The following is a 23766-nucleotide window of genomic DNA, read 5'->3' on the forward strand; positions in this document are numbered from 1 at the left end:
TTGGCCCCTGGCCCTACAGCCGCCCTAGGCTCATCCAGGGGTCAACCAGGCCTGTAGGGAATGCAAACGCAGGGGGATACAGCTTAAGTAGGCTAGTAAGTTCTACCCCTTCCTTTGGCGTTGTTTTAGCAGTCAACTGACGCCGCCCACTCTATTCTCTCGTTTCCCACAGAATACTATATAGCCTATCTTTTGCGGCATCTTTAATATTTTTTTGGTGTTTATATCTAAGCATTTTCTAGTCAACATGGCGAACTCCTCCCTTGACGAGATTGTCCAGAAGTATCCAATTGAATATAATTTCCTCCAGCCAATATTGGGTCGCCTTCAAGACGCGGAGCGGGTGTACATGACCGATGAATCAGGAGATGAAACTTGTCGAAAGAGTGTTCTAAGGTTGCTTTCTGTCCTACATACACAGGATGCAGCGTTTAACATTCCCACAAAGACAAGAAATCAAGATGTTGCTTCTGGGCTGGAAGGTTTACGCACCTACGACAGTGTGATTTCAACTACGATCATTATCGCCCACTCGTCCGACTCGTCCTCGAGAAAGCACCAGATACAGATATCTGGAGAGCTGTGCTTGATCTCATCGACACTCGCGAAACCACCCCGTCGAGCGTTCCCCGCTCGTTCGACGCTACGCCAGTGAGATTCACGTCATCGTCACAGAAAGGATCTGAGCAGACGCGTCGGCTGGTGGAAGGGAGGATATTTGAAGAGATTCGTGGGTGCACCTTTCGAGACGTGGGGGGCTTCTTCGCCAAATATTTTGAAGGAAAGGATTGGAGCGCCAGGGTAGATGCCATCTGTCAACGCATCCTGGAAAGTGAATGGGCCAAGTTCCCTGATCCCCCGGTGCAGAATGCTGTCCTTGACTGGTGGCTCCGGTTCCAGAACAACTTCCTCTCGGACGCGCGTGGTGTCTACTTCTTGACAATGAGCAAGAAGGATCTCGTCGGCTCGGAGGCAGAGCGACAGGTTGATCTTTTGCTAAAGGCCCGTCCACAGGTCCAGGGTGATTCGGGAGAGAAACATGACTGGAAGGATATCCGTGTGGTAGGCGAATTGAAGAAGTCATCGGATGAGATCCGGACAAAGGGCACACTGCTTCAGCTTGCACGCTATGTGCGGGAAGTGTATATTGCCCAGCCAGCTCGCCAGTTCGTGCATGCGTTCGCGGTCTGCGGGACCAAGATGGAGGCCTGGGTGTTTGACTGCTCCGGGCCCTACAGTTCTGGCGTGTTTGATGTTTATAAGGACTCAGAACAGTTTTTTCGTATAGTCCTAGGGTACGCGATGATGAGTGATGAGGAGCTGGGTCTTGATACCTTCACCACCCCAGACAGGAATGCCAGCCGCACAATAACCGTCAATGGCTCTGAAATTGCAGAGGAAATATTGCTGCGACTTGATCCCACTCCACTCTGCTCCCAGTATGCCATTGTATGTCGCGGAACAACCTGTTTTCTTGCAAAGAATGGTGATAAAGTGGAGGGTGTGGCGAAATTCTCATGGACATCTGACAAGCGACGGCCAGAGGTTGACCTCCTCCAGCTTGCATACCAGAGAGGTGTCCAGGGGATTGCGAGAGTCCTTGGGTATCGCACTATCATCAGCATTGCGGACCTACGCCGCGGCCTGACATTCGGCAATCCTCACACCTTTCAAAGCAGGAACACCAGCGCGGCCTCATCGCTCGCGCAGTCGCAATCGCGATGTAAGCTATCCCGATCGCTCACCAGAAAACGCAGATCACCCGACACCAGACCACATGCAGCCAAGCGATCACGTTCCAGCAGCCAGCAGCCGAAAGCAAAACAGTTCGAGAATGAGCTAACTTTCACCGTTGAGTCTGTCCATACACCTAGCCTCTTTGACAAGAATGACGAAGTTTATGATAACCGCATCCTCCGCTGCCTGGTGGTCTCACCCGCTGGCCGGCCCATTTATGAATATAAATCGCCTTTGGAGCTGCTCATGGTGCTTCAAGATGCAATAAAGGCTCATCGGTCTCTCTACCTTGATGGGAAAATTCTACATAGGGATGTCTCGGAGAACAACATAATTATAACTGACCCTAATAGGGTTGGCGGCAGGTCAGGCATGCTCATTGACCTTGACCTTGCCAAGGAGGTTGGGAGCGGGCGAAGTGGTGCACGACACCAAACAGGAACGATGGAGTTCATGGCTATTGAGGTGCTGCTCAATGTGGATCACACCTATCGTCATGATCTTGAGTCTTTCTTCTACGTGCTTATCTGGCAGTGTGCTTGTCACGGCTGGAGAAAATCTAAGCAAGGACTGGAGCAGCCCAAAAACAGCCTTCTAAAAAGGTGGTATACTGGCAGCTATGAGGAAATTGCAACTTACAAACGAGGCAACATGGAAGCTGGTGGATTTGAGCGTATTTGATGAAGGAATTTCCTCCAGGTTTCGACTGTGTCAAGCCGCTCTGTAGAGCCATACGAGACATACTTTTTCCTTATGGGAAGAAAGGGCTTATTGTTGGCACCCCGCAAGATCCAAAAAGGCTGTACGATCCTATTATCAAGGCGTATGAGGACACGATAGCTCTACTTGAAGCTGGAAAGGTTTAATGACGGACTACAGAAGAATCATTCAGTTTGTCTTATTCAAGGATTATAACGTAAATCGTTAGATCCATAACCCATGGCCGAAAGGCTGATATCCAGGCTACGCAGTATGGCAAGGGACCTTGGAACAGATACCTTTCTCCGGTGACCGTCGTCACAGTGCTGCGGAAGGACGTCCAGGTGTAAGGATTCTACTTCAGGTTCAGCAAGATAAAGCTAGCTTCATTGAAAGGACAGCGAGTTTGGAGGGGCCCGTTGAGATAACTAGTTTCGGGATAGTTGAAACTTGATTCTCTGCAGAGCACTCCCTACAGAGTTAATAAACCACCTTGGAAATCCCCAAACCGCCAGAGGGTTCAATCAAGTGGGGAGGGAGCAAGATGGTCTATTAAAACTGACAGAGATGGTATGCTTACCATTCATACTAAGCTATAGGGAAATTCGAAAGCTGAGTGACACGACCTCATTCCATGCACCCGCTTGTTGCCGTAACTTTCGAACCAAGAGGGCGGAGAGAATAAAAGCTTCACCCAGTCGAACGGTGCTTACAGCATCCTCCATCACCAGGGGAGCATGCAATCGTGCACCGCGCCAGCTTGGAGATTCTTGATTTATTGAGGGTTGGGGAAGAGGTTACCGCATGCAATTACTTCTAAAGCCTGAAGTGCCTAGATGAAGTCATCTATAATCACTTCCCACCCCTGTACTCTGTAAAGGCCCAGCAAACCAGAGGAAAATATCAGCAGGCACAGATTACCTTAGTGAGACAATTGCAGGCCAACCTGTCTGGTTCGGCAGCTCACTATTATCGTACTCCGTATTTTATTCTATGCTTATCCAGCCCGAGCACAAGTAGTTAAAGCAGTAACTTCGGAATAGGGTTGAATTCTAACTCGAGACATCAAAGTCAAGTATGAGGTCCTAAATAAAAGGGTGGGATCCCGACTGTCAGCGGTCATGGTCCAATCGATCATGTTGCTTGTCTCTTTTCCAGAGTCCCACTAAGGCAAACAGAACCCCAATCGCGAGCCCCTAACTAGCCCGATCCGGGATATCCAACTTCTCCCGGCGGCCCTGAAGACGGGAGAGCAGGTCCCTCGCGGGAAGCCGTCGAAGGTGCTTTGACTGCCACTCTGCTGAGCCCAACGCAGCCCTCATCATACCCAAATTGCCCGTCCCTGACCCCGCGGGATTTGGTTTCGCCCGGCTCCATCAGGCCATCCAGGCGTTGCGTGGTGAAACTTGCAAAAGCCCCGCGCTAGCTCGCTGAGCCAAAAGCGGGAAACGGTTACATCGAGCCAGTTAGTGATTACATACCTGCCTTCAAACCGCAGTGCGAGACGGCTCTTCGGCAGACGACGAGTTGCATGCACCGGTTTGAGTAACTGCTATTATTGCTTTTGCACGATACGCTCTGTCGACGTCACCGATTGCAGATCTGCAGATTTGAATTATTAATCCAAGATTGAAATCATTTGCGGGGTCGAAATATCTCAGGATTGAGGGTGGGGAGAGAGAGTAAGACAGAAAGACAAGAAAGGGAGAGAGAGAGGCACAGAGAGAGGGGGAAAGAGAGACGTGCAGGCAAGTTTGGTTTAAATAGCACTATAGTGCCGCTCGGTAAGTTCGTTTCTTGTTCTTTTTCTTCTTTTAATTCAAGCTCCATAGGAAGTCATTGGAAGGATAAGTGAGTACAGCTCTACCGGTTTGGGCAACTTTCAAGAGCTCTCGCTGAGTAGCATCTAGGAACAATGGCCCCAATTCGTCCAGCTCCAGCCTACGACGCTCCTGCAGGCTCGCCAGTTCATGCCGACAAGGCATTCTACACTCGCGTAGCCGAGACAGCAAACAAACCCGGCGGCCGCGTCCTCGAATACTCTGCTATCATCCGTCCACGCGCCGGTCACGCATGGAAGGTTCGTGCCGGCCAGGTCTGCAGGATCACCGCCCCCGAGGGGCCCCAAGTCGGCGACTTCAACATCTGGAACCTGCATAACCCCCGCGAGCGCTTCTGGGCAACGCGCACCCGGCAGATCCACCAGAGCCACGTCTCCGTGTTCGATCGCCTGTGGTCCTGCCTACCGTTCATGCGGCCCCTTATGACCATCACTGCCGACTCGCTGGCGGACTACGGAGTTGACGAGTACGGCGGTCGTGTCCACGACTGCCTGGGCACCCGATGTGATCCGTACATCAACCTGCTGATGGGCGGCGAGAGCGACGATTTCCATTGCCATTCAAACCTCACTCGCGCCGTGGCCCCTTACGGACTCAACGAATTCGACGTGCACGACGTGATCAACGTGTTTCAGGTGACGAAGCTCGATGAAAAGGGAAGATATTGTATGGGCGCTTCTCCTGCAAAGAAGGGCGACTATTTCGAATTCTTCGCCGAGGTCGATCTGCTCTGCGCCTTGTCGACCTGTCCCGGCGGAGATCTCTCCCACTGGGGCTGGGATGGAAGCGGCGAAATGCGCGAAACCGCCCGGCCGTTGGGCGTAGAGGTTTACAACATGACGGACTCGAGTATCTTGGACGGATGGAAGTCCCCCGAACCCTCTAAATATAAGGGTATGCATGGCATTAAGATGCCGGCTCGGGAACCAGACTCCACAGTCGTAGGATTGTAAACAATTCTTCTGAAGATAATTGGACTATGGCATTGAAATTTTTTTTGTTTTTCCGTCTTTTAATCCCTCTTAGTTGTGATCTTTGAGATATCTATTTACTTTGGCCCAAAAAAAAATAAAAATAAAAAAAAAAGAAAAATGTTGATCTCGTACCGTTGTAACGAACGAGTAAGTATATTCTCTAGTAATTTCAACTGACTTCAGGATGTTTGGACGCCTGACAAATCGCTACCGGCAATCTTTGAATTGTGTTGTGCTAACCGATCTCTGTATATCTATCTATCTATTTTATTACTGATTAACTTGGCTAAATATGCCTGTACGGCGCAGGGCTATAGAGCTGCTGCCCATCCTTCTTGAAACCTTCAATAACCTTCTGCCCACCCTCCTTGCTCACCAACCACTTCGCAAACTCCTTTGCCATCTCAGCATTTTTCGCACGAGCCCCGACCAACAAATGTGCAGGGTTCAGTAGTGGATCATCCGCGTCGTTGGTGCCCTTTTTATAAATGACCATCTGGTCACGCAGGCCACGGGGGATGGAGAGGTACGTCCCGTAATCGGTGATGGTGTATTCCCTAAGCAGAATGGCGGCGGTGAGGGCCTGGATGGGAAAGGTGATGTACTGGTGATACCAGGTTGAGTAGGCGGTGGCCCAGGGGACCTGTACAAGCCCCAATTTTAGCCAAAACAAAGACAAGATGCATGTGCTGCATTGACTTGGGGGAAGTTATTTAAGTGGTGCTCGGATAACTTCTCACCTGCCCAATGCTAAGCCAGAGCTCAGCCTCCTTGATGTTCGTCGCCGATTTATCGTAGCGACTTAAGAACCGAACGGGAGGTTTAGTATTTCCAGCTTCAGCGGCGTCATGCATCTTCGAGAACATATCAGCAATGTCGCTGTTCCCTGAGAGCTTCGCCGGGTTGGAGGGTGGTCCGATGAGCATGAAATGGTCCCGGAAAGCATAGTAGCTTGGGGACTCGGCGATTCCGTGCTTGATCGAGATACGTTCGGCCACGGGGCTGTAAGTGATGCCGACATCGACAATTCCGTCCTTGAGGTAGTTGATAGTCACAGTGGTATCGCTCTTATACCAAGCAACCTTGAACGGAGCCGATCCGCTGTCAACTTTTGATTTGATGAAGGCATCCGCGAGCTCTTTCATGCATAGATCTGTCAGAATTCTCGTCCCCATGATGAAGAAAAGCAGAAATATTTTGAGCTGTTCACCTTTTACTAGACCACTTTGACCTGCTCCTCCATTGCCGATCCTCAATTGCACGGGTGAGTGCTTCGAATCGTATCCTCCATCATATACATCCTCCGGATCCACGGCCAGGATACCTGCAACGAACTGCAGAAGGCAGAGGAAGAGAACTCTGGTTGACAACATACTGACTACAATCGCTTGCACCAGGCCCTTTTTCTCTTTTTTTCCCCAGAGTCCTCTCGATGATGGGCGTCGAAATGTTCCCCGACTCCCCAGGACAAACCTCTCATCTTTTTATACACTCTCGATCGGTCCAGCTTCGACGTCCTCACGAGCCCCGGCCAGCAAAATGGGTGTAACTATGGGTTAACTAGTTAAACGCCACCGAGAATTCACGGCTGGCTGAAAGGGGAAAAAAAAGAAAAACAAAGAAAGCCACTGAGCTGGCATTGACAGCAAACGTCTCCTACTAGCGCAGGCAGCCGATAAACCAGTGAAGGCCACATCAACCTTGTGCAACAGCATGTGGGCTCTGTCCGATCGGGAAGAGCCCGCAAATCCAATGTCTTTGTGATTTGCTTTTTCGGGTCAGCCATCCCGATCGAGATCGACGTTTCACCGAACCCCTGGCGGTGAGCAGAAAACTGACAGGAACCAGCAACGCCCAGGCACGACGGGTGAGGTCTAAAATTGCGCACGGGATTCGGAAAAACTCTCTTCAACAATTACCAAGGACGGCATAACACAGGCGGTTCTCGAGGAGCTCTTCTTCTTTTTCCTTTTCTTTATTTCTTTTTTTTTTTTTTTTTTTAAAGCGCAGGGAGGCATTTGGTCGTAAGCTATGATAGGTCATTAGTGGTCAGTGTCGATCAATTTTGCGGCTATTTGGGGCTTCCATTGTTACTAGAAACGGTATGGCTGCGTATATGTAATTAACTATGTAGTTAAGTCGTGCTCCAGAAGCTGCGCGACAAGCCTGACGGCCCTCACAAAAGCTTTCGGCTGCTCATCATCTACCAAACCATGGCCCTGTCTCAGGGCTTCGCTTGAAGGAACGAGGCGGAATATCAACGCTCTCACGAGCATCTGCAATCGAAAAGCATCGGTTCCCAACACGCGGACCAGATTCTCCCCCTCACCATGCCAGATCAGACCGTCAGCGACAACGATCGCTTCGGCATACTCAACAGGCCGCCAGTACAGCGATAGATCAATGATAGTTGGCGACGACGCGCTGTCCCCACCAGATACCGGGAAGAGAACATTGCCCGCCAGATCACCGTGGACAAGCTGACATTTGGTGTTTTCCGCGGCGATCGGTCTCCGGAGCTGAAGCAGCCCGTTGAACGCCTCTTCGAACTCAGGCACAATCTGAACGCCGTCCTCCGCGGGCTGCTCTTCGTCCCAGGCGATCCGGTCACCCCTCGCCCACCTATGGCTCCTGGCGGCGATGAAGGGCGGCGGCTCCCGCACCATCGTCGCCAGGTCTCCATGGAAAACTCGTCCAGCGTGCAAGACGCGGTTCCACCAGCCCTCCAGCCCGCTGGGCCCAGCGCAGCCGGGTACGAGCACCGTGGCAGCCCATCCGTCGACGACGTATTCGCAGGGCTGACCCGGGCCGGTGGCGGGGATTGGCTCGGCGAGCCGGTATCCGGGTGTCTTGTCACCGTTGCGCCGCAGTTCGTGCTGGAGTCTGCTAACGTATTCGGCTTCCTGGCGTTCGTCTACGGGCTTCAGGACGGCGTTTGCGACCTGGTAGCTCTGGCCCTGGCCACCAGGCAGCTGCTGAGGAGTTTCCGGTAGGTTAAATGCGGCCAAGACATGTGGAGGTGGAGGAGAGGATGAATTCATGGTTTGGGATCTCGGCAGAAGTAAAAAAAAAAAAACAAGAAGAAGAAATGGCTTGAGCCTGGAATTGAAATGGGGACGAGGTATGAAATTCTTCGGCAACGAGGCTCGTCAATCATTAACTCTTTCGTTGGCTTCCGGGATGGACGTTTCTCGGCGATCGCCCCCGCGCCATCTGACGCGTTCCAGGCCAACTTCCTCGAAACTCGTACATTTTTATATAAGTCTTCCAAGTAGCGGACAGAGGAGACTGACTCGGTCACTGGAAAATCGCGCGTCCAAAAACCCAACTGTACACTTCAAGCGGGTAGTACTCCCCGTACAATATCTAATAATTTCCAGTTCTTTATACTTCCGTACTCTGAAGACTATGATGCCGAAGTACAGGGGTACTCCATACAGAGCTACTTCCATTAGACCGTGTCAGGACATTCAGGTACACAAGCGCTCCGTGACTCGCAAATTCACGATCAAAAGTCCACCACAGCCAAGTCGACTGCCACTCTTTGATCTCAGCAGTTAGTTGACTAAGCCAAACCAGCTGACTGCACCACGCAGCTGCCAGACACAGGCCGGTGATTTCCCGTTCAGTCAGGCCCGTTTTTAGCCTCCCAAAAATAAATAAATAAATAATAAAATATAGTTAATTGTTAGTTAAATATAATTAAAAATAAAGTAAAAGGGAGAAAAAAGGGAAGTGATAAAAAGCCGCCCCCACCCTGTCATGAAAAGCCGCTCTTCCTATGACGACATCAGCCGATTTAAGCGTAATTTTTCGCCCATCCGCATCACCCCAATAATGGTTGCGCATAACTCTTAAATGACTCTTCCACTCTGCTAATTAACCTTAACCAGTCCCCCACAGGCAGGTGGGGCATAGAACTAGATGGTAACTTGGAAGTTGCAGGGCCCTCCAAACGTGTAGAATAATGTACTGTAGTTATGTACTCCGTATACGGCAGTTACCTAAGCGCTGACTCTGCAAACCCGGCAGCCGGAGAAAAGAGAAAGGAAAAACATAAAAAGAAAGGAAAAGAAGAGAAAAGATAAAAAAAAAGAAGAATGTCCAAGTACAAGGTCGAGAAAAAGATGACACGTAAATTCTATTCCCGCCCAGTTGATCCGTTTAAAGAAGAGACGTGCTTAACCCATAGAATACCACTCACTCCTTTGCTTTCCGCGCGGGGGAAGAGGGGAGGGGAAAAGAGAAAAAAAAAAAAAAAAAAAGAAAAAAGAAGAAGAAAAGAAAAGAAAAATGAAGCCTAAGCGCGCGTTTTTGCCCATAATTCGTAAACCCCGGGTTCTCGTGAAGTTCGTAAAAGATGACGAGGGAAGAAAAAATAAAGAAGAAAGAAATAAAGGGAGCAAGTATGCCAAGGTGAGGAAACAAGTTCGGCCTTGACGAGAAGGAAGCTCACGAACTTTCCCCCCGTCTAGGTGGTCTTGGTCTGCGTCTTTGCCGGGCCATCCTGTTCGACGTTGACGTACTGACTGCTCTGAAGGAAGTGGACGTGGTCATCCGGGTACTCAAGCCTGGAAATTAATCCTTAAGTTAGCCTTTATTTTGAGTATATATATATATACATATCGCGAGGCAGGCAAGAGAGGGCTGGAAAGGGAGATAGATGGCCCTTACGTGAAGCCCTTGATCAGCTTATACTCGTGGCGGATGGTGCCCCCGGTCTTCTTTGCTTCTTCCTTGGCCCTGTAGGAGTGAAAAAAAGAAAAAAAAGAAAAATAAAGTGTCAGTCTCGGGCAGAGGAGCCGTAATGGGGAGCGGGAAGGCAGGCCTAGCGCGAAGCGTACTTTTCGAGCTCCTCAGCGGAGGCGTTTGGCTTGAGGGTAACCTGTAGCGAAACTCGTTAGGGAGGTGGTGCTTTCAGAGGGCGAAAAAGAAAGGTGCAGGGGAGTTCAAGGGCCTGAGACTCACGTTGAACATGACCATCTTGACGGATAAAGACACGGTCTTCAAGGAAGCCCTTTCGATGTGTGAGAAGAATCGAGGATTGAACTGAGGAGGAAGGCTTGTAGAGCTGTTGCTGGCTGTTTGCTGGGGAGATATTGACTTGGACTCTGAAGGCTTGCTGAAGAACAAATGTGAATGCTCGAAGGAGGGTGAAGAAAAAGAGAAGAGAAAGAGAGAAAGAAGAAAGAAAAGAAAAGAAAAGAAAAGAAAAAAAAAAAGGCTAAGTGTGAGAGAGAGGGAGAGAGAGTAGAAGAGCAAATGTATTAACAAGCCAGAATATGCGCGCCGGCTGAAGCAGCGGACCGTTGGAAGGCAAAAAGAAGCTTCCGCGTAACAAAGTTGCGACGGAAAAAAGCGACCCACCTTGTTACGTTTTGGCTACGGTTGGCAGAGCCGAACGGTGCTCGACAAACACGTTTTGGTGACAGCAATCAGTTACAGGCACAGGAACAGGCAAACTGACAGCTGACAGGTTACGGGGCGGCCAGGTGATGCCTTCAGGGGGAGGGCTGGGCTGATGGGGCGCTGAGTGAATCATGCTGTCCACCTCCATCCTCCATCTAAGAATAGATGGATCAGACGGAATAGGTAAACAATGCAGGTATGTAATAACTACAGGCCGCTTAAAAAAAAGCTGTGCTTGATGGTTTCTTACGTCAGGCTGCATAAGCTTGCGCTAACTAGGATCTCGCTGCGATTCATTCATTGTTTGCCCCCCTAAAGCACAGAATAACAAAAGCCTCCAGAGACGTCACCGCCCAACGATAGTTAAAAAACAATGAGACGAAAACCCCCAAACCCCCCCGCTCCCAACCCAATCAGATTGCATTTAGCATGGGGAAAGATTTGAAACATCTCCTAACTGGCTCTGGGATGCGGATTTCCTTCGAAGTATCCCGGATCAATTCGACAAGATACTGCTCGATCTTCTCTTCGTCGTCCTTGATCTCCAGCGTCTCTGCACCGCCATACCGGACAAGGTGGTAGGACGGGGTGAAGGTGTAGAAGCGCGAGCAGGTCCCGATTGTTCCAATGCCGTACAGCTTCCTGGTATCTGGCCGCTCGGCGCGCACGGTGTTGAGATCAACCGCCAACAGATCCCAGATGTCCTGCCATGCTTCAGACTGAGCCCGTGGGCTGTCGGTGGCCGGTGGCTTGACGAAATGTAGTAAGATGACCGTATTGAGAGAGCCTTTCTCCAATCGACTGATAGCGATGTAAGGCGCCATGGTGCCGTGGGTGATCTCGATGTCTAGCCTTTTGCCGAAGCCGTCGTGGAAGTCGAAGTATTCATGCAGAATGCTCCACCAGAGATGGGCCGCGTTCTGTTGCGTTGGCCGCTCCGCGAGGGCATCGTAATAGCTCGAAACGAGGGGCTTGCTCATATACTGCATAATATTTAGCCAAAAGGGAAAAAAAGAAAAAAAATTATTTTTTCTTTTCTTGTGAGGAGTCATGTTATGATAAAGAGCTTACCCCCATCTTTGCCAAAACCACCACAGAAAAAGAGAAAAGGATCGGTCAAGTGGGAATCAAACAGGCTAAGCGGGAGATCGGCAAACGATGATTCCAGGTTCGAGAGGCGCGTGTAGGAGTAGCCGTGCTTCACGAAGATTTGTTGTACTTGAACCTCACGAAGTGAAATGAAGCAGAACAAGTCACCTCATGAGGAAGAACACAAGTGAGATGATCACCTGGGAAACTTTTTTTTTTCCCCCCCTTCCTCGACTCTCCTAACCGAATGGAGAATCCCATCGAAGCGAGCACACGTGATTGATATTATGTCCTGCAATATCAAACGATATGTCAAGTCAACCGACAGTTCCTAGCACGAGGCCCTGCTGGCCCCTCTGCTTCCTCAGTCGATTGCTGGTCTCCACAATGCTTCCTTCAAACGCCCACCACCAGCGCTGGAAGACTATCTGTCCGATTTCCCACTTATCCGCCAAAAACGGATCCGATCCGGACACCCTGATGCCCTCTGTGGGATCCTCAATGTCATACACCAGCGTCACAAGACCCATCGGGTCCGCGGCGGGCGCTGGTCGTAGATGCGGTGGCAAGCTGAAGACTTGGATCAGCTTATCCCGCACCGTTGGCCAAGGTAGGAGGTCAAGCATCGGGTGGTGAGGGATCAGTCGTTGTGTTGGAGTCGGTCGGAAGTTCACTGGAAGATGCGCCTGGGAAGAAGAAGAATCATCATTCCCCGGCCCGGTGAAGAAGGGGCTGATGCCCGATATATCCCAGAGACTCTGTGTTATATCGAGACGGGTAGCAATTGTCAACACAGCTTTGAGCAGGGTCAGTGTCGGCACGTCGATGGTCCTGTCATCGGGAAACGTGAACGTGGAAGTCTGATGCGACTGCAGGCTAGACGAGAGATCTGGGTTACGGCCGTCTTCCAGGTTGGCGGGATTGGACAGAAACTGCCACGCCAACGCCGGCGAATCCAGCAATTCTGGGGGAAACGAATCCAGACCCGGAGGCATAGCTTGGGGTTCAAGGTCCAATAGGGATTCAAAGGTGGAATCTAAGAAATCTGGCTGGCTAAGGAGGCTCGACCCGGTTACGTCTGACAGCGCCGCATTGGGCAAGACACTCGTGAACGTGTCCCGGGATAGCGTATGGCTCTGGGGCGGAGTAAGCGGAAAGATGCCTTCCACATCGTCCGTTGTTGTAGATGAAGCAGATGACTGCGAGAAGGCCACCGGAGAGTTTGAAGAAGACTCATTCTCTCCCCTTTTAGGAGCTGGTGGATCTGTCGGGCTGCAACGCCCTTTGCTCTTCTCGAGCTCCTTTTCAAGCGCTGCTAGACGCTCACGCTTTCGTTTCCCTGGGAGTCAAATCAGCACGACGACCAAAATACGTGCGTTGTTCGTCGTCGTCCGGCAATCTGCCGGTAGTCAGTCGAGACGGTTGTGGACTCACGGTATCGACGTTGTGCCAGAACGTTGAGAACTCTTTTCCGCTCAGCTGCATCTTCCGAATGGTCTGGGACCTCGAGCTCTGTCGCTTGCCGCCGGCGCTTTGTTGCAGCCATAGCTCTGCGGGGACTTTCAACGCCGGTCAGAAGAGTGTCAAACCTGTCGCACACGACGCACTATGTAATAGAAGGATCGAGCGCAGTATGGGCGACCTGGGACACTCTGCAGTCCATGGCACCGCGGGCGAGCATGATGTGCTTTATATTGTTACATTTGGGTCGGCCCGATCGGCCTTGGTCGCGGAGACTTTTGCGGCTGACCACTCCCGAGGCCCCCTGCCAAGAACTGCCATAACGTTATGCTCCAGAATCCCCGCGCCAAGAAATAAAAGGAGAAGAGAATGCCTGTCAACCAGGGCCTTCGAGCTACACGCATATTTATACCTTTGCATAAAAAAAAGGTTGATTTCAATATGTCTACACTCTCTTCGGCCAGTTCCTCCAAGTTAGCCTACAAAACTGTTGCTGCTCCAAAGGAATCATCTTGTTGATAAGTGACAATAGTTGTTGTGCAACGGTTCTCTCCTGCAGAAACAAGTATGTTTGGATTAACTCATTAACCATGTAGTTGTGTGATTGACTACAGCATCAAAGACATGCCATCTACCAATATAATATCAAAGGTTGTGCGTCACTTGTTTGACACACATAGTCCTGCCGATAACCTCCCATTCTTGAAAGACTAAGCCGGGAATTTCAGCGACGCAATGAATTCTAGAAGATCTTCCAGCAACTCGGCACGATGAGTGATTTGCAAGCCTAGCAAAATCAGTTCCATGTTTCAAACGTGCTATGAGGAGATCACTCACCATGAGCACCATTCTGATATTCCTTGGTTATGGCTCGAGGAATCAAGTCTTTGATTTTATCCAAGGTCGCTTCCGTTGGATTCCCCGTATCTTTATCGCCATTGACAGCCGTGACAGGTACATCGGTTTCCTTTCCGATTCTTGCCAGCATTTCGGTGAAGTCGGTGGAAGTGATGATCTGAATGCATCGCTCCACCGCCAGAGAATCGGCGCTAAGGATCAGTTGAACATATTGCTGTAAAGTGTCTTGCGGCAGATTATGACCGCCATCAGGTCCCAGTGATGCCGGCAATGCCTGCTTTACAAATTCTGCTCTCGAGGTACGCAGTCCTTGCATTATACCGTCCCAAACCTCCTGACTTGGAGCCTTTGGGTGAGCAGAAGACGCCAGCGGGCACGGCAATGCGGGACCAATCCAGAAAAATCCCTACATTCAAAAATAAAGGTTAGAATTAGCGATGACGGGGAGACACGGGCTCCGGGTCGGGGAAGGGAAAGGGTACTGACCTTGCAGTTTTCTCTTACATACTCGCTCTGCCAGTACGCTTGAATGGTCTCAGCGGGTCCCATACTTGCAGCGACAAAAACGAACGGTCCGACATTGATCTTCTCGAGTAAATGGATCGTATCCGCTGCGAAAACGGAGTAGTCTATCGGTTTGGACTGATCGTTGTCGCAGCCGTTCCAGTCACTCTTCCCGAAACCGCGCCGGTCGGGAGCGATGCATCGGAATCGATATGTCTCGCAGAGCTGGAGCATGAGTGGCTCATAGACGAGCCCCGACTGGGGCCATGGGTGAATGAAGACAATGGCTGGTTGCGGTTTGGTGCCATATGCAGGGTCCGGGTGGTATGGTGGTGGATGGGATGCGGGAACGTAGTCACGATAGAAGAGATGGGCACCGTCGACGGGACTGTTGAAGCGGGGCATCGTGATATATGATGGTAGAAAAGCTTTTAAGTATCGATAGACAATTGGACTTTTGATCTGTAATTGAAATTTTTTTTCTTTTTAGGAATCTGAAGCTCTTAAGCTCTGATAGACGGGGGGAACTGGGCTGTTGAAGATGAACCCCGAGGAAAAGGGTATCCATGGACTTTTATACACCTCAAACATAACAATTTCTTTTCCGAAACAGTCGACGCTATCTCTGTAGGGCATAACTATGGGATTTAGCTGGAGTTATGCCGTATGAAGTTGAGCAATGGCGGCTTCGCTAAGTCGAGGGGAGGCATAACGTTATGTCCGCCCAAGCGATGAGAAGCCCCACAGATTGTCAACAACATCAACACAGTTCGCAGCCAGCAAAGACTTATGGGAGATCCCCAAGAATAGATTCTGAAATTTTTTTTTTTCCCCTCAGTTGGGTCCGGCTTTTATCTACAAAGATAAAACACGGGCCTACCTGCTTGTCATTGATCAATATCTGGCGGGGTAATTCTGGTAAGTCTGATGGGATTTCTGCCATAATTCCTTTCGCCATTTGGAAATATAGCCTCTAGACATCCATCCGTATTCAGGATATTTAGCCTATAGGGAGCTTTCAGCGGCATTTCGGAGCCTGTCCACTCTAATCGTATTAGGGGAGGTAGATCCAATCTGACAACATCAGGCGCTCACGAGATGGAGTAGCTGGTCAAGGAAGAACCGCGGCCAGCTCATATCTTGGGTCGCACATCAGGGTGCCGTACGCTGTATTTGGATCGATAACATCGGTGGCTTTGCCAACGGCACTGTCATATGGCCGTGAAGGTTTATTCCGCGTGGAGTAGTGATGTAGGTGGGAGCAACTGCGAGCATTCCGTATCTGTGTTTGGATCACGTTTCGCACCACAGAAAGCTATTTGTGTTATACCAAACCTGAGATCTCCGACACATTTGCACGAAGGGTAGAGTAGCAAAGACAGAGTGACCCTTTTTCCCGTTAGCTATATCAAAGTTGGGGATCCGGAGTACGGAGTACGGAGTAGATTGGGACGATATAATCGTCGAGCCCACCAGAAACAGAGCGATCAACCAACCGCTACGGCAACCCAGAGCGCCCGGGCCCGCGGTAACGATAAAAACGCCAACACGCAAGATCGCATTCCAGCAGGCCAATCAAGTTTTGAGAAGGCCCAGGTTGTTACCGAGCTAATCCTTAAATAGTTTAGTGTATTTCCGTCGGTGACAACCAAAGCCTTGGCGGCGCTGCTTGGTGTTTTCTCATCTTCAAGTGTCTTGAGACTTCGCGGCGCTCAACGTGCTCAATCTCGTGATGGTCAACGTAGTTAACCAACGTACCAGGTTTCGTGGGATTGAAGACAGCGGATCACTGAATGGAGCGCGGAGTAGGGCACGGAGTACTGTAGTAACGAGTTAAACTGCGCAGTACGCCACTACAACTTGGTGGTGGTGGTGGAAGTACATAAGACCACTTTTGAATCTCGAGGAATGTCTGTACCAATGGATTGTCGTAACGGTAACTCCTTAGACTGCTCCACGGGGTACGGAATACGGAGCGCTCCGTCCAAACAAAGCCCCTTCGGCTAAATGAGCTCGTTGGCTGGCGTTTGACTGCGGATTTGTGTCCGCTCACTGGCCGCGTTCGGCGGTGTAACTCGCAAAGCAATCTCGCGGGATTGGACGCTGTGGGCCGCTGTAACCAGGCTAGTTAGCTGTTTTCGCTTTGAGACGGAGAGGCGGATGCAGAGCGTTGGCGCGGGTGGAGGGAAAGGTTGTCGACTCCGGATCTTGAAATTTGTTTTTGGCTATTTCAGGATTCGGGTGCTCCGGGGTGCAGGGGACCGACCGAAGATTCACGACAAGCCTCAAACTTGCTCTCTTAAGCTCTCCGCCCCGCTGCTTCTCCCGCTCCTCCTCCTGCTGCTGCTCCCACCCTCCCTTTCGTCCCGTCTCGATGCGACTGCAGATCAACCCCCCTGATTTCTAGCGCATAGTATGGAAGCAATTTCACCATGCTTCTTCGACGGCTGTCCTCTGCACAATTCCTTCGGCCTGGCGTGCCCTTCCAATCAATTCCGTCCCGTCCGCTTAGTTCGCTGGACACGAACGCCTGGTCCTACCCCCCTTCAGCAACCGACGTCGCTACTGATGAAGTTACACAGTTGGCCTCCAGCCCCAAGCGTCCCTTGACGCTGAATGATCTACTCCGGTAAGTGTGTATCTTGGATGCGAATGCAGACCTGATGGGTGGAACTGATACGTGGGGTGTTCAACAGACATGGCTGCCCTCCACTGTCCAAAGAGGCTCTGTTATCGTCCGCCAACTTTACGCTATCTCTGCTTCCCGCACGTCTGGCGTATCGGATCCAAGCTCTTCGGAATCTTCCCTTCATAGTCGTGTCGAATCCTCACGTTTCGCAGATTTACAACAACTACATTCACTCTCTATCGACTCTGCTGCCGTACCAGAAGCGGAAGATCACCACGTCGGAAGATGAGAAGCAATTCACGGAAACGATGGCCGACCTGGTCCAAACACATACAAACACTATTCCCGTGTTGGCTAGAGGGTTTCTCGAGTGTCGAAAGTATATCAGCCCGGAGGAAGTCACAGCGTTCCTCGACGACCATCTACGCGCAAGAATCGGAACGCGACTCATTGCCCAGCAACACTTGGCCCTACATATGGCCTCCCAGCCTACCGAGGAAGGACGACCGCCCATTCCGTCGAACTATATCGGCGTAATAGATACAGCTCTTCAACCTGCTCGACTCATCCGAAGTTGCGAGGAATTTGTCGCCGAAATCTGTGAGCTGAAATACGGCGTGCGGCCTCGTGTGATCATCAACGGTGAGGTTGATGCTACTTTCGCGCATATCCCGGTCCATTTGGAGTACATAATCACCGAGCTGTTGAAGAATGCTTTCCGAGCTGTCGTGGAGAGTGGAAATGAGCGCGAACCCGTCGAGGTGACTATCGCGTCGGCACCCGATGTAGTCGATAAAAAAGATGAAAAGGCACCCTCATCGATGTGTCAGTTTTGTAAGCCTTCCAAGGGCAACATCGACTTTCAGGCGGCGAGCCAGCCCGGAGAAGTCCTAAGCAAAAACGCATTTTTCGGGTCTATCGACTCGCCGACCCAAAGCATTACCATCCGATTCCGTGACCGTGGAGGTGGTATCCCTCCAGAGATACTCGCTGATATTTGGTCCTATAGCTTCACAACATATTCAGAAGACGAAGTTCTCAACGAAGACAACGGCAACATTGACGGATTGAACCTCCTTTCTAATACAAATATCAACAATAGCACGATAGCCGGCCTGGGTTATGGTCTCCCCCTGGGAAGAGCATATGCAGAGTATTTTGGTGGTAGCATCCATCTGCAGAGCATGTGGGGCTGGGGAACGGATGTCTACCTGACGCTCCAAGGTGTTGGCAAAGTCAAATGATCGTTTGAAAATTTGAGGAACTTCTATGTTATTGGAATTCCACCTGACGCGGATCTAAGTACATCATGCGAAGCTGGGCTGGATCTTCCCATTGGCTCTATTTGCCAATCTCTCTGGCATAAGCACCTGATATACCCGTTTGGCCCAAGCACAGACTACGGCACGGGTATCCTTAGGGTCGATGATCTCCTCCACACCGAATGCATTGGCGGTCCGGACCGGATTCATAAGTCGAAGATATTCATCCTCCAATTCCTTATATCGCTCTGCCTTTTTGCCAAGCTTTTCGGCTTCCCGTAGTTCATGTCGGTGACCGACTTCTATTCCACCATCCAGAGGCAATGATCCCCATTGACCAGATGGCCAGGCCACTTGCATTTTGGGATCACGACAGCCCACCATAACAGCGCCCGCGACGCCGAACGCTTTTCTTGTGATGACGTTGAAAATCGGCATCGTGGTAGAGTAGTACGCTTTCGTGAGCTCGACGCCCCAACGCATGGTGGCCGTTCGTTCAGCTACCGTCCCGATTGCATATCCAGCTTCAACGTCGTTAGATCAACATCCCATTATACCCTGCCAAGTTATCGATCTTAGGACGGTGGGCAACTTACGAACGTCAATGAATTGAATAACGGGGATATTCATAACGTCACATAATTTCAACAGTCTGGTCAACTTTTGGCTTCCGGCTGCATCCAGGGCCCCACTGTTGACTTCACAGTTCAGCGAGATGATACCAACCGGTCGACCTCCAAGACGAGCAAGCCCAGTGATTGATGTTCGCCCCCATAAGGGACCGATTTCGAACCACGAATCTTTGTCGACTACGGACTTAATAATGGTCCACGGATTGTACATTCTCTGCTGTCGTCTTGGAATTATGCTCCTGAGTGAGATGTCCTCTCTGTTTTCCGGATCGTCGCATGGAATCACTGGTGGTGCCTCGGCGCCCGAGCTGGGAAGGTAGGCCAGGATAGTGCGTATTTGCTCGAAGCACTCTGCCTCATTTGCGGCTAGGTTGTCGATGGTGCCGTTGGTGCAATGCATCATGGGTCCGCCTAGTTCTTGAAAGTCCAGGCCTTCTTCGAATGTTGCGCCCTCGACAACTTTAGGACCAGCGTTGAAGAGGGAGCCCACGTCTGCGGCCATGACGGAGAAGTGACAGGACACCACTCTGGCAGCCCCGAGTCCAATCTACAGAGCATAGTTTAGCACGTTAAAATCAAGAACCTTCTCAAATCAACGGAAAGGAAAACAGAAAAAAAAAATAAATAAAAAAAATTTAAAGGCCACTTACAGCAGGTCCAACAACAGCGCCCAAGTTTGGTATACCCATGTTTAACTGCTGAACCACATGCTTAAACGGCTTTACCTGTGGAACGTACGACCAGCCTTCCTTTCTAATCGTCGTCACACTTCCACCGCCAGAGCTTCCGTCAACCAATTTAATCATTGGCATTTTCAGGGCAACCGCCATTTGCTCCATATATATGGTCTTCTCAGCAATTGCCCCGTCTGCATGCCCACCGCGAATACTGAAGTCGTCCGCTGTCAAGAGCACCTCTCTGCCATTCAATTTTCCCATGCCCTGTACATTGTTACTCGGCGTGAACGCCACCGGCTCTTCCGTCAATGGACCGGTTTGTCTCCACGTCACCGTACCGCTGACGGAACCAATTTCCTGGAAGGTATTCGGGTCGACCAATTGCTCAATTCGCTCACGCACCCAGAGTTTCCCGGCTTGTTTTTGGCGGATGTACCCGCGATTCTTAGGATCAGGGTTGGAGGCTAGGGCGCGCAAGGTCGCTATCTGGCCGAGGACATCGGAGTGATCGGCGGCAAGGGAAGACGTAGTGGACGATTTGGGCTTACGTTTTTTGGTTTGGTTGGCTCCAGATCCGAAATGTGATGAGAGCTGGTTGAGTCGTTCGCTGGCCCTTTGGGATGGCTGCAGATCGTTGGCGTTTTCTTTGTCTTGGGCCATTGTTTGTGAGTGAGCTTCACTTCGTGCGGCCCACGATTTTTGCGCTTTGCTTAGTGTATCGAGTACAGTTTATATCGGAATTTTAGTTTGGACGTTGGAAAAGAATCGAGATACCCGAACGAATGTCCTTTTTTTTAATGGCCTAGGTCAGAGAGCGAAATAGATTGTGTATAAAAGGCCGCGGCGGCTTCCTCGAGTTTGGATTATCCCGGACTTGGTTTCGATTTGGGATCACTTTCCCTGGTCACTTCATGCCGTATCTGAAAAGCTTGTGATTTCTCGCGGGCCAACGGTCGTAAAAGGGTCGGCGTACACTCGTTCTGTAGGATTAACAATCGGCGGCAGGACTTCAGAAGCAGGACGTATACCCTCGGGCGATACTGCTAGAGTGTGTTTCGGCGGAGCTGTTCTGAGTTTGGCCGGCGTAGTTTACCCTCAGAGCCTCGGCATTTCGAGCATGTAGCGCCTGGAAGTTTGGTCTTAAGGATTTCCCCGCAAAAAGAGGTCCAGGGCGGCAACGGCCCCGAATTTGCTCGCGGGCAGAATTGGGGTAAGGATTTAATTAATCTGTGCCGGGACGCCGAGGGATTTTTTTCTTATGTAGCTGGAGACAAGGGTCTTTGAACTTTGGGGCGCTGACCAGTCTTGTCTCAATCTCTGTTTACGAAGTACCGGGATCTACGAGTATAGTTACGCCTAAAAGGAATTGCAGAGCGATTCAGACAGGAACTTGTGTTCGGCAGGGTTTTGGAGCACGTCGAAGGCTTCTAGTTTAATATAAGGTCGACATTATAGGCTGGGTTGCACAGCTTACCCAGATCGTATGAAGTGAACTCTCGCGGAAGTAGCAAACAAAGAACACAGTCGCAACGCAAAATGGTGCCTCCAGCACGGCCAATAAGGAAGCTCTTGGTAGCCAACAGGTACGTTGGATGGGATATTGGACACCCACAGCAGAAATAATACTGATGTCTTCAGAGGCGAAATCGCCGTCCGCATTCTCCAGGCAGCCAGGGAACTTCCTAATCCCGCGGAGACCTACGCGCTCTATACACCTGATGATCAATCCCATTGCGTACTCGGGGGCCCCAACCATGCGCTGGCGCTGCCGTCTCCGGCATCATATATGGATGTTTCCCTGCTCGTGCAACTAGCCAAAGAACACTCCATCGACACTGTTCATCCTGGATACGGGTTTTTGAGCGAAAGTCCAGAATTTGCCCAGCGGATGTGGGAAGAAGCGGGTGCCAAAGTCATTGGACCAGGATGGGAAGTTTTAGCGCAGACTGGCGACAAGCTGCAAGCGAAGGAGTTGGCAGAAGCTTGTGGAGTGCCTGTTTTGAAGGCCATCACACAACCAACCAGTGATTTGAACGTTATCAAGGCTTTTGCTGCCGAGGTTGGATACCCAGTGATGATCAAGGCCGTGGATGGGGGAGGGGGTAGAGGAATCCGCCTCGTTAGAAGCGAAGACACGCTGCAAGCGTCCGTTGACAGAGCTATGGGTGAATCACCCTCAAAAAAGGTTTTTGTGGAAAAGGCCGCAGTCGAAGGATACCATCATGTCGAGGTGCAGGTCATTGGTGACGGGACCGGGCAAGTTAGACATCTTTGGGAGAGAGACTGCAGCATTCAGCGACGGTTTCAAAAGATTGTCGAGTGCGCTCCTGCACTCATGAAAGACCGCAAGTTAATTTGCCTGGTGATTGAAGCAGCGCTACGCATCGCCAATAGGGTGAGAAGAACACGGCCTAGACCTTCTTGGAAACTCTCACTGACGGAGGCAGATCAAATATCTATCCCTGGGAACATTTGAGTTCCTCGTCAACGAGCAGGTATCCGAATTCTATTTCCTGGAGATCAACCCACGGTTGCAGGTGGAGCATACCATAACTGAGTGCATAACGTCCGTCGACCTTGTACGGTCTCAATTCCTCCTGGCCCAGGGAGCATCGCTTCAAGAGATAGGACTCGGTGAAAATCGAGACCCAGAAACGCCACCTGGCCCGCATTCCATCCAGTTGCGCCTCTGCGCCGAAGATCCAAATGCCAATTTCGCTTTGAGCATTGGCAAAATAACAGGATTCCATGTACCGGGGGGCAATGGTGTCAGAGTTGACACCAATATTTCAGACCTTTCGCCCGTTGTGGTGGGGTCCGACTTTGATAACATGGTTGCAAAGATCATTGTCACGGCTGCAAGCTGGGACGCAGTCATTTCAAAGGCCAGAAGAGTTCTTGAGGACACAAAAATTTCAGGAATCAGAACGAATATCGATGTCCTTCGGGCCGTCATCCACAGTGCAGATTTTAGGGAGTGGAGGGCTGACACGCAGTGGCTTGAAAGCAACCTCAATGATATCGTTGCATGCGGCCAGAAGATTTCACAATCCATACAATCAAACAAACCCTCCTTGCCGGCATCATCTGTCTCGCAGACATTATCTGCAGCAGCCTCTAACGTGCTCCTTAGGAAAGGGGACGCATGGTCCATCGACCTGCAGCCAGTGGGCGAGAAGTCTAACTCTTCTCAACTACCTCACCACTTGCTTTTGAGCCGAGTTCTGCGTAACGAATTTCCAACATCTCTAAGAGCAGAAATCGAATACACAACTCCAGCAACTGTCTCAACCCCTGCCAAGACCGCTGCGTACATCATGACACTTTCCACCACGTCCACATCTGCCAGCGCCTTGTCCTCAACTCACCGTTTGGGAGATCCGAACAACCAAGGCCACGTCATTCTTCCAATTAGCGGAAAATTGATCGAGATGTTGGTAGCTGAGGGTGACGAGGTCGAAGAGAACGCTGTCATTGCATTTGTAAAGCAGATGAAGATGGAAATCGAAGTGCGTAGCCCTCGCGCAGGAAGGGTAACTTGGGCTCTCGAGTTGGAGTCTGAAGATGGAGATGATGTACCTGAAGGAGTGTTGCTTGCGGAGCTCGAGGCGATCGAGACTACAGTCGCAAGTTCAGTTGCCGTGAGAGGAAAATTATGAATCTAATTATTCATAGATGTCAGTAAGGCATTGCACTCAATATGAGACCTTGAATATTAGGCTAGACAGACTTGAATAGACATACTTGACAGCCACTTCCCCCTGAGAAAGCCGTAAAATCTGCATTTAATGTCAAAAGGATACATAACAGAAGAGTCAGGTGAGTCGCATAGACGGGACACTCCACCCTATCGAACGCGATGCACGTGTCTTATATAGCTTTTTCTCGCTAGCCTTCACAATACAACACTTTCAATCTCCATATGTATCAGCACTTACAGACTGTTCGATCATAAGAGTCTTCCAATAGTTGAAGATTGAGAATCAGTGAGCAT

At 50.6% G+C, this 23766-nt stretch overlaps 12 protein-coding genes across 12 annotated transcripts; 5 read left to right on the forward strand and 7 right to left on the reverse strand.

Annotated features, from left to right (window-relative positions):
- Positions 1-187: 187 nt before the first annotated feature.
- On the forward strand, positions 188-655 carry D8B26_000436 (uncharacterized protein; the record flags this gene model as incomplete). The annotated part of the gene is made up of 1 exon (XM_066123231.1): positions 188-655. Exon 1 carries the CDS (start codon positions 248-250, stop codon positions 653-655), a length of 408 nt encoding a protein of 135 aa, XP_065979305.1. The 5' UTR covers positions 188-247.
- Positions 656-677: 22 nt separating this feature from the next.
- Positions 678-2653, forward strand: D8B26_000437 (uncharacterized protein). Its single transcript, XM_003071252.2, has one exon. It carries the CDS (start codon positions 943-945, stop codon positions 2416-2418), a length of 1476 nt encoding a protein of 491 aa, XP_003071298.2. The 5' UTR covers positions 678-942; the 3' UTR covers positions 2419-2653.
- Positions 2654-3551: 898 nt separating this feature from the next.
- D8B26_000438 (uncharacterized protein) lies at positions 3552-5303 on the forward strand. The gene is made up of 2 exons (XM_003071253.2): positions 3552-4287; positions 4347-5303. The coding sequence occupies exon 2, from the start codon at positions 4352-4354 to the stop codon at positions 5228-5230; it is 879 nt and encodes a 292-aa protein (XP_003071299.2). The 5' UTR covers positions 3552-4287; positions 4347-4351; the 3' UTR covers positions 5231-5303.
- A 234-nt stretch (positions 5304-5537) lies between these two features.
- On the reverse strand, positions 5538-6624 carry D8B26_000439 (uncharacterized protein; the record flags this gene model as incomplete). The annotated part of the gene is made up of 3 exons (XM_003071254.2): positions 5538-5894; positions 5992-6389; positions 6462-6624. 3 exons carry the CDS (start codon positions 6622-6624, stop codon positions 5538-5540), a joined length of 918 nt encoding a protein of 305 aa, XP_003071300.2.
- A 753-nt stretch (positions 6625-7377) lies between these two features.
- Positions 7378-8314, reverse strand: D8B26_000440 (uncharacterized protein; the record flags this gene model as incomplete). The annotated part of the gene is made up of 1 exon (XM_003071255.2): positions 7378-8314. Exon 1 carries the CDS (start codon positions 8290-8292, stop codon positions 7378-7380), a length of 915 nt encoding a protein of 304 aa, XP_003071301.2. The 5' UTR covers positions 8293-8314.
- An 881-nt stretch (positions 8315-9195) lies between these two features.
- Positions 9196-10448, reverse strand: D8B26_000441 (uncharacterized protein). The gene is made up of 4 exons (XM_003071256.2): positions 10220-10448; positions 10096-10136; positions 9926-9994; positions 9196-9822 (listed from the first exon to the last, which is right to left on the reverse strand). Exons 1-4 carry the CDS (start codon positions 10232-10234, stop codon positions 9723-9725), a joined length of 225 nt encoding a protein of 74 aa, XP_003071302.1. The 5' UTR covers positions 10235-10448; the 3' UTR covers positions 9196-9722.
- Positions 10449-11073: 625 nt separating this feature from the next.
- D8B26_000442 (uncharacterized protein) lies at positions 11074-11910 on the reverse strand (the record flags this gene model as incomplete). The annotated part of the gene is made up of 2 exons (XM_003071257.2): positions 11732-11910; positions 11074-11643 (listed from the first exon to the last, which is right to left on the reverse strand). The coding sequence occupies exons 1-2, from the start codon at positions 11735-11737 to the stop codon at positions 11074-11076; spliced, it is 576 nt and encodes a 191-aa protein (XP_003071303.2). The 5' UTR covers positions 11738-11910.
- A 156-nt stretch (positions 11911-12066) lies between these two features.
- On the reverse strand, positions 12067-13295 carry D8B26_000443 (uncharacterized protein; the record flags this gene model as incomplete). Its single annotated transcript, XM_003071258.2, has 2 exons — positions 12067-13088; positions 13184-13295. The coding sequence occupies 2 exons, from the start codon at positions 13293-13295 to the stop codon at positions 12067-12069; spliced, it is 1134 nt and encodes a 377-aa protein (XP_003071304.2).
- Positions 13296-13920: 625 nt separating this feature from the next.
- On the reverse strand, positions 13921-14977 carry D8B26_000444 (uncharacterized protein; the record flags this gene model as incomplete). Its single annotated transcript, XM_003071259.2, has 3 exons — positions 13921-13997; positions 14048-14474; positions 14555-14977. The coding sequence occupies 3 exons, from the start codon at positions 14975-14977 to the stop codon at positions 13921-13923; spliced, it is 927 nt and encodes a 308-aa protein (XP_003071305.2).
- A 2027-nt stretch (positions 14978-17004) lies between these two features.
- On the forward strand, positions 17005-18445 carry D8B26_000445 (uncharacterized protein; the record flags this gene model as incomplete). Its single annotated transcript, XM_003071260.2, has 2 exons — positions 17005-17201; positions 17269-18445. 2 exons carry the CDS (start codon positions 17005-17007, stop codon positions 18443-18445), a joined length of 1374 nt encoding a protein of 457 aa, XP_003071306.1.
- Positions 18446-18508: 63 nt separating this feature from the next.
- On the reverse strand, positions 18509-20432 carry D8B26_000446 (uncharacterized protein; the record flags this gene model as incomplete). Its single annotated transcript, XM_066123232.1, has 3 exons — positions 18509-18987; positions 19060-19642; positions 19746-20432. 3 exons carry the CDS (start codon positions 20430-20432, stop codon positions 18509-18511), a joined length of 1749 nt encoding a protein of 582 aa, XP_065979306.1.
- Positions 20433-21308: 876 nt separating this feature from the next.
- On the forward strand, positions 21309-23431 carry D8B26_000447 (uncharacterized protein; the record flags this gene model as incomplete). Its single annotated transcript, XM_066123233.1, has 3 exons — positions 21309-21355; positions 21411-22167; positions 22220-23431. 3 exons carry the CDS (start codon positions 21309-21311, stop codon positions 23429-23431), a joined length of 2016 nt encoding a protein of 671 aa, XP_065979307.1.
- Between the last annotated feature and the right edge of the window lie 335 nt (positions 23432-23766).

Source organism: Coccidioides posadasii, chromosome 1, assembly GCF_018416015.2.
Source record: "Coccidioides posadasii str. Silveira chromosome 1, complete sequence".
Classification (NCBI taxonomy): Eukaryota; Fungi; Ascomycota; class Eurotiomycetes; order Onygenales; family Onygenaceae; genus Coccidioides; species Coccidioides posadasii.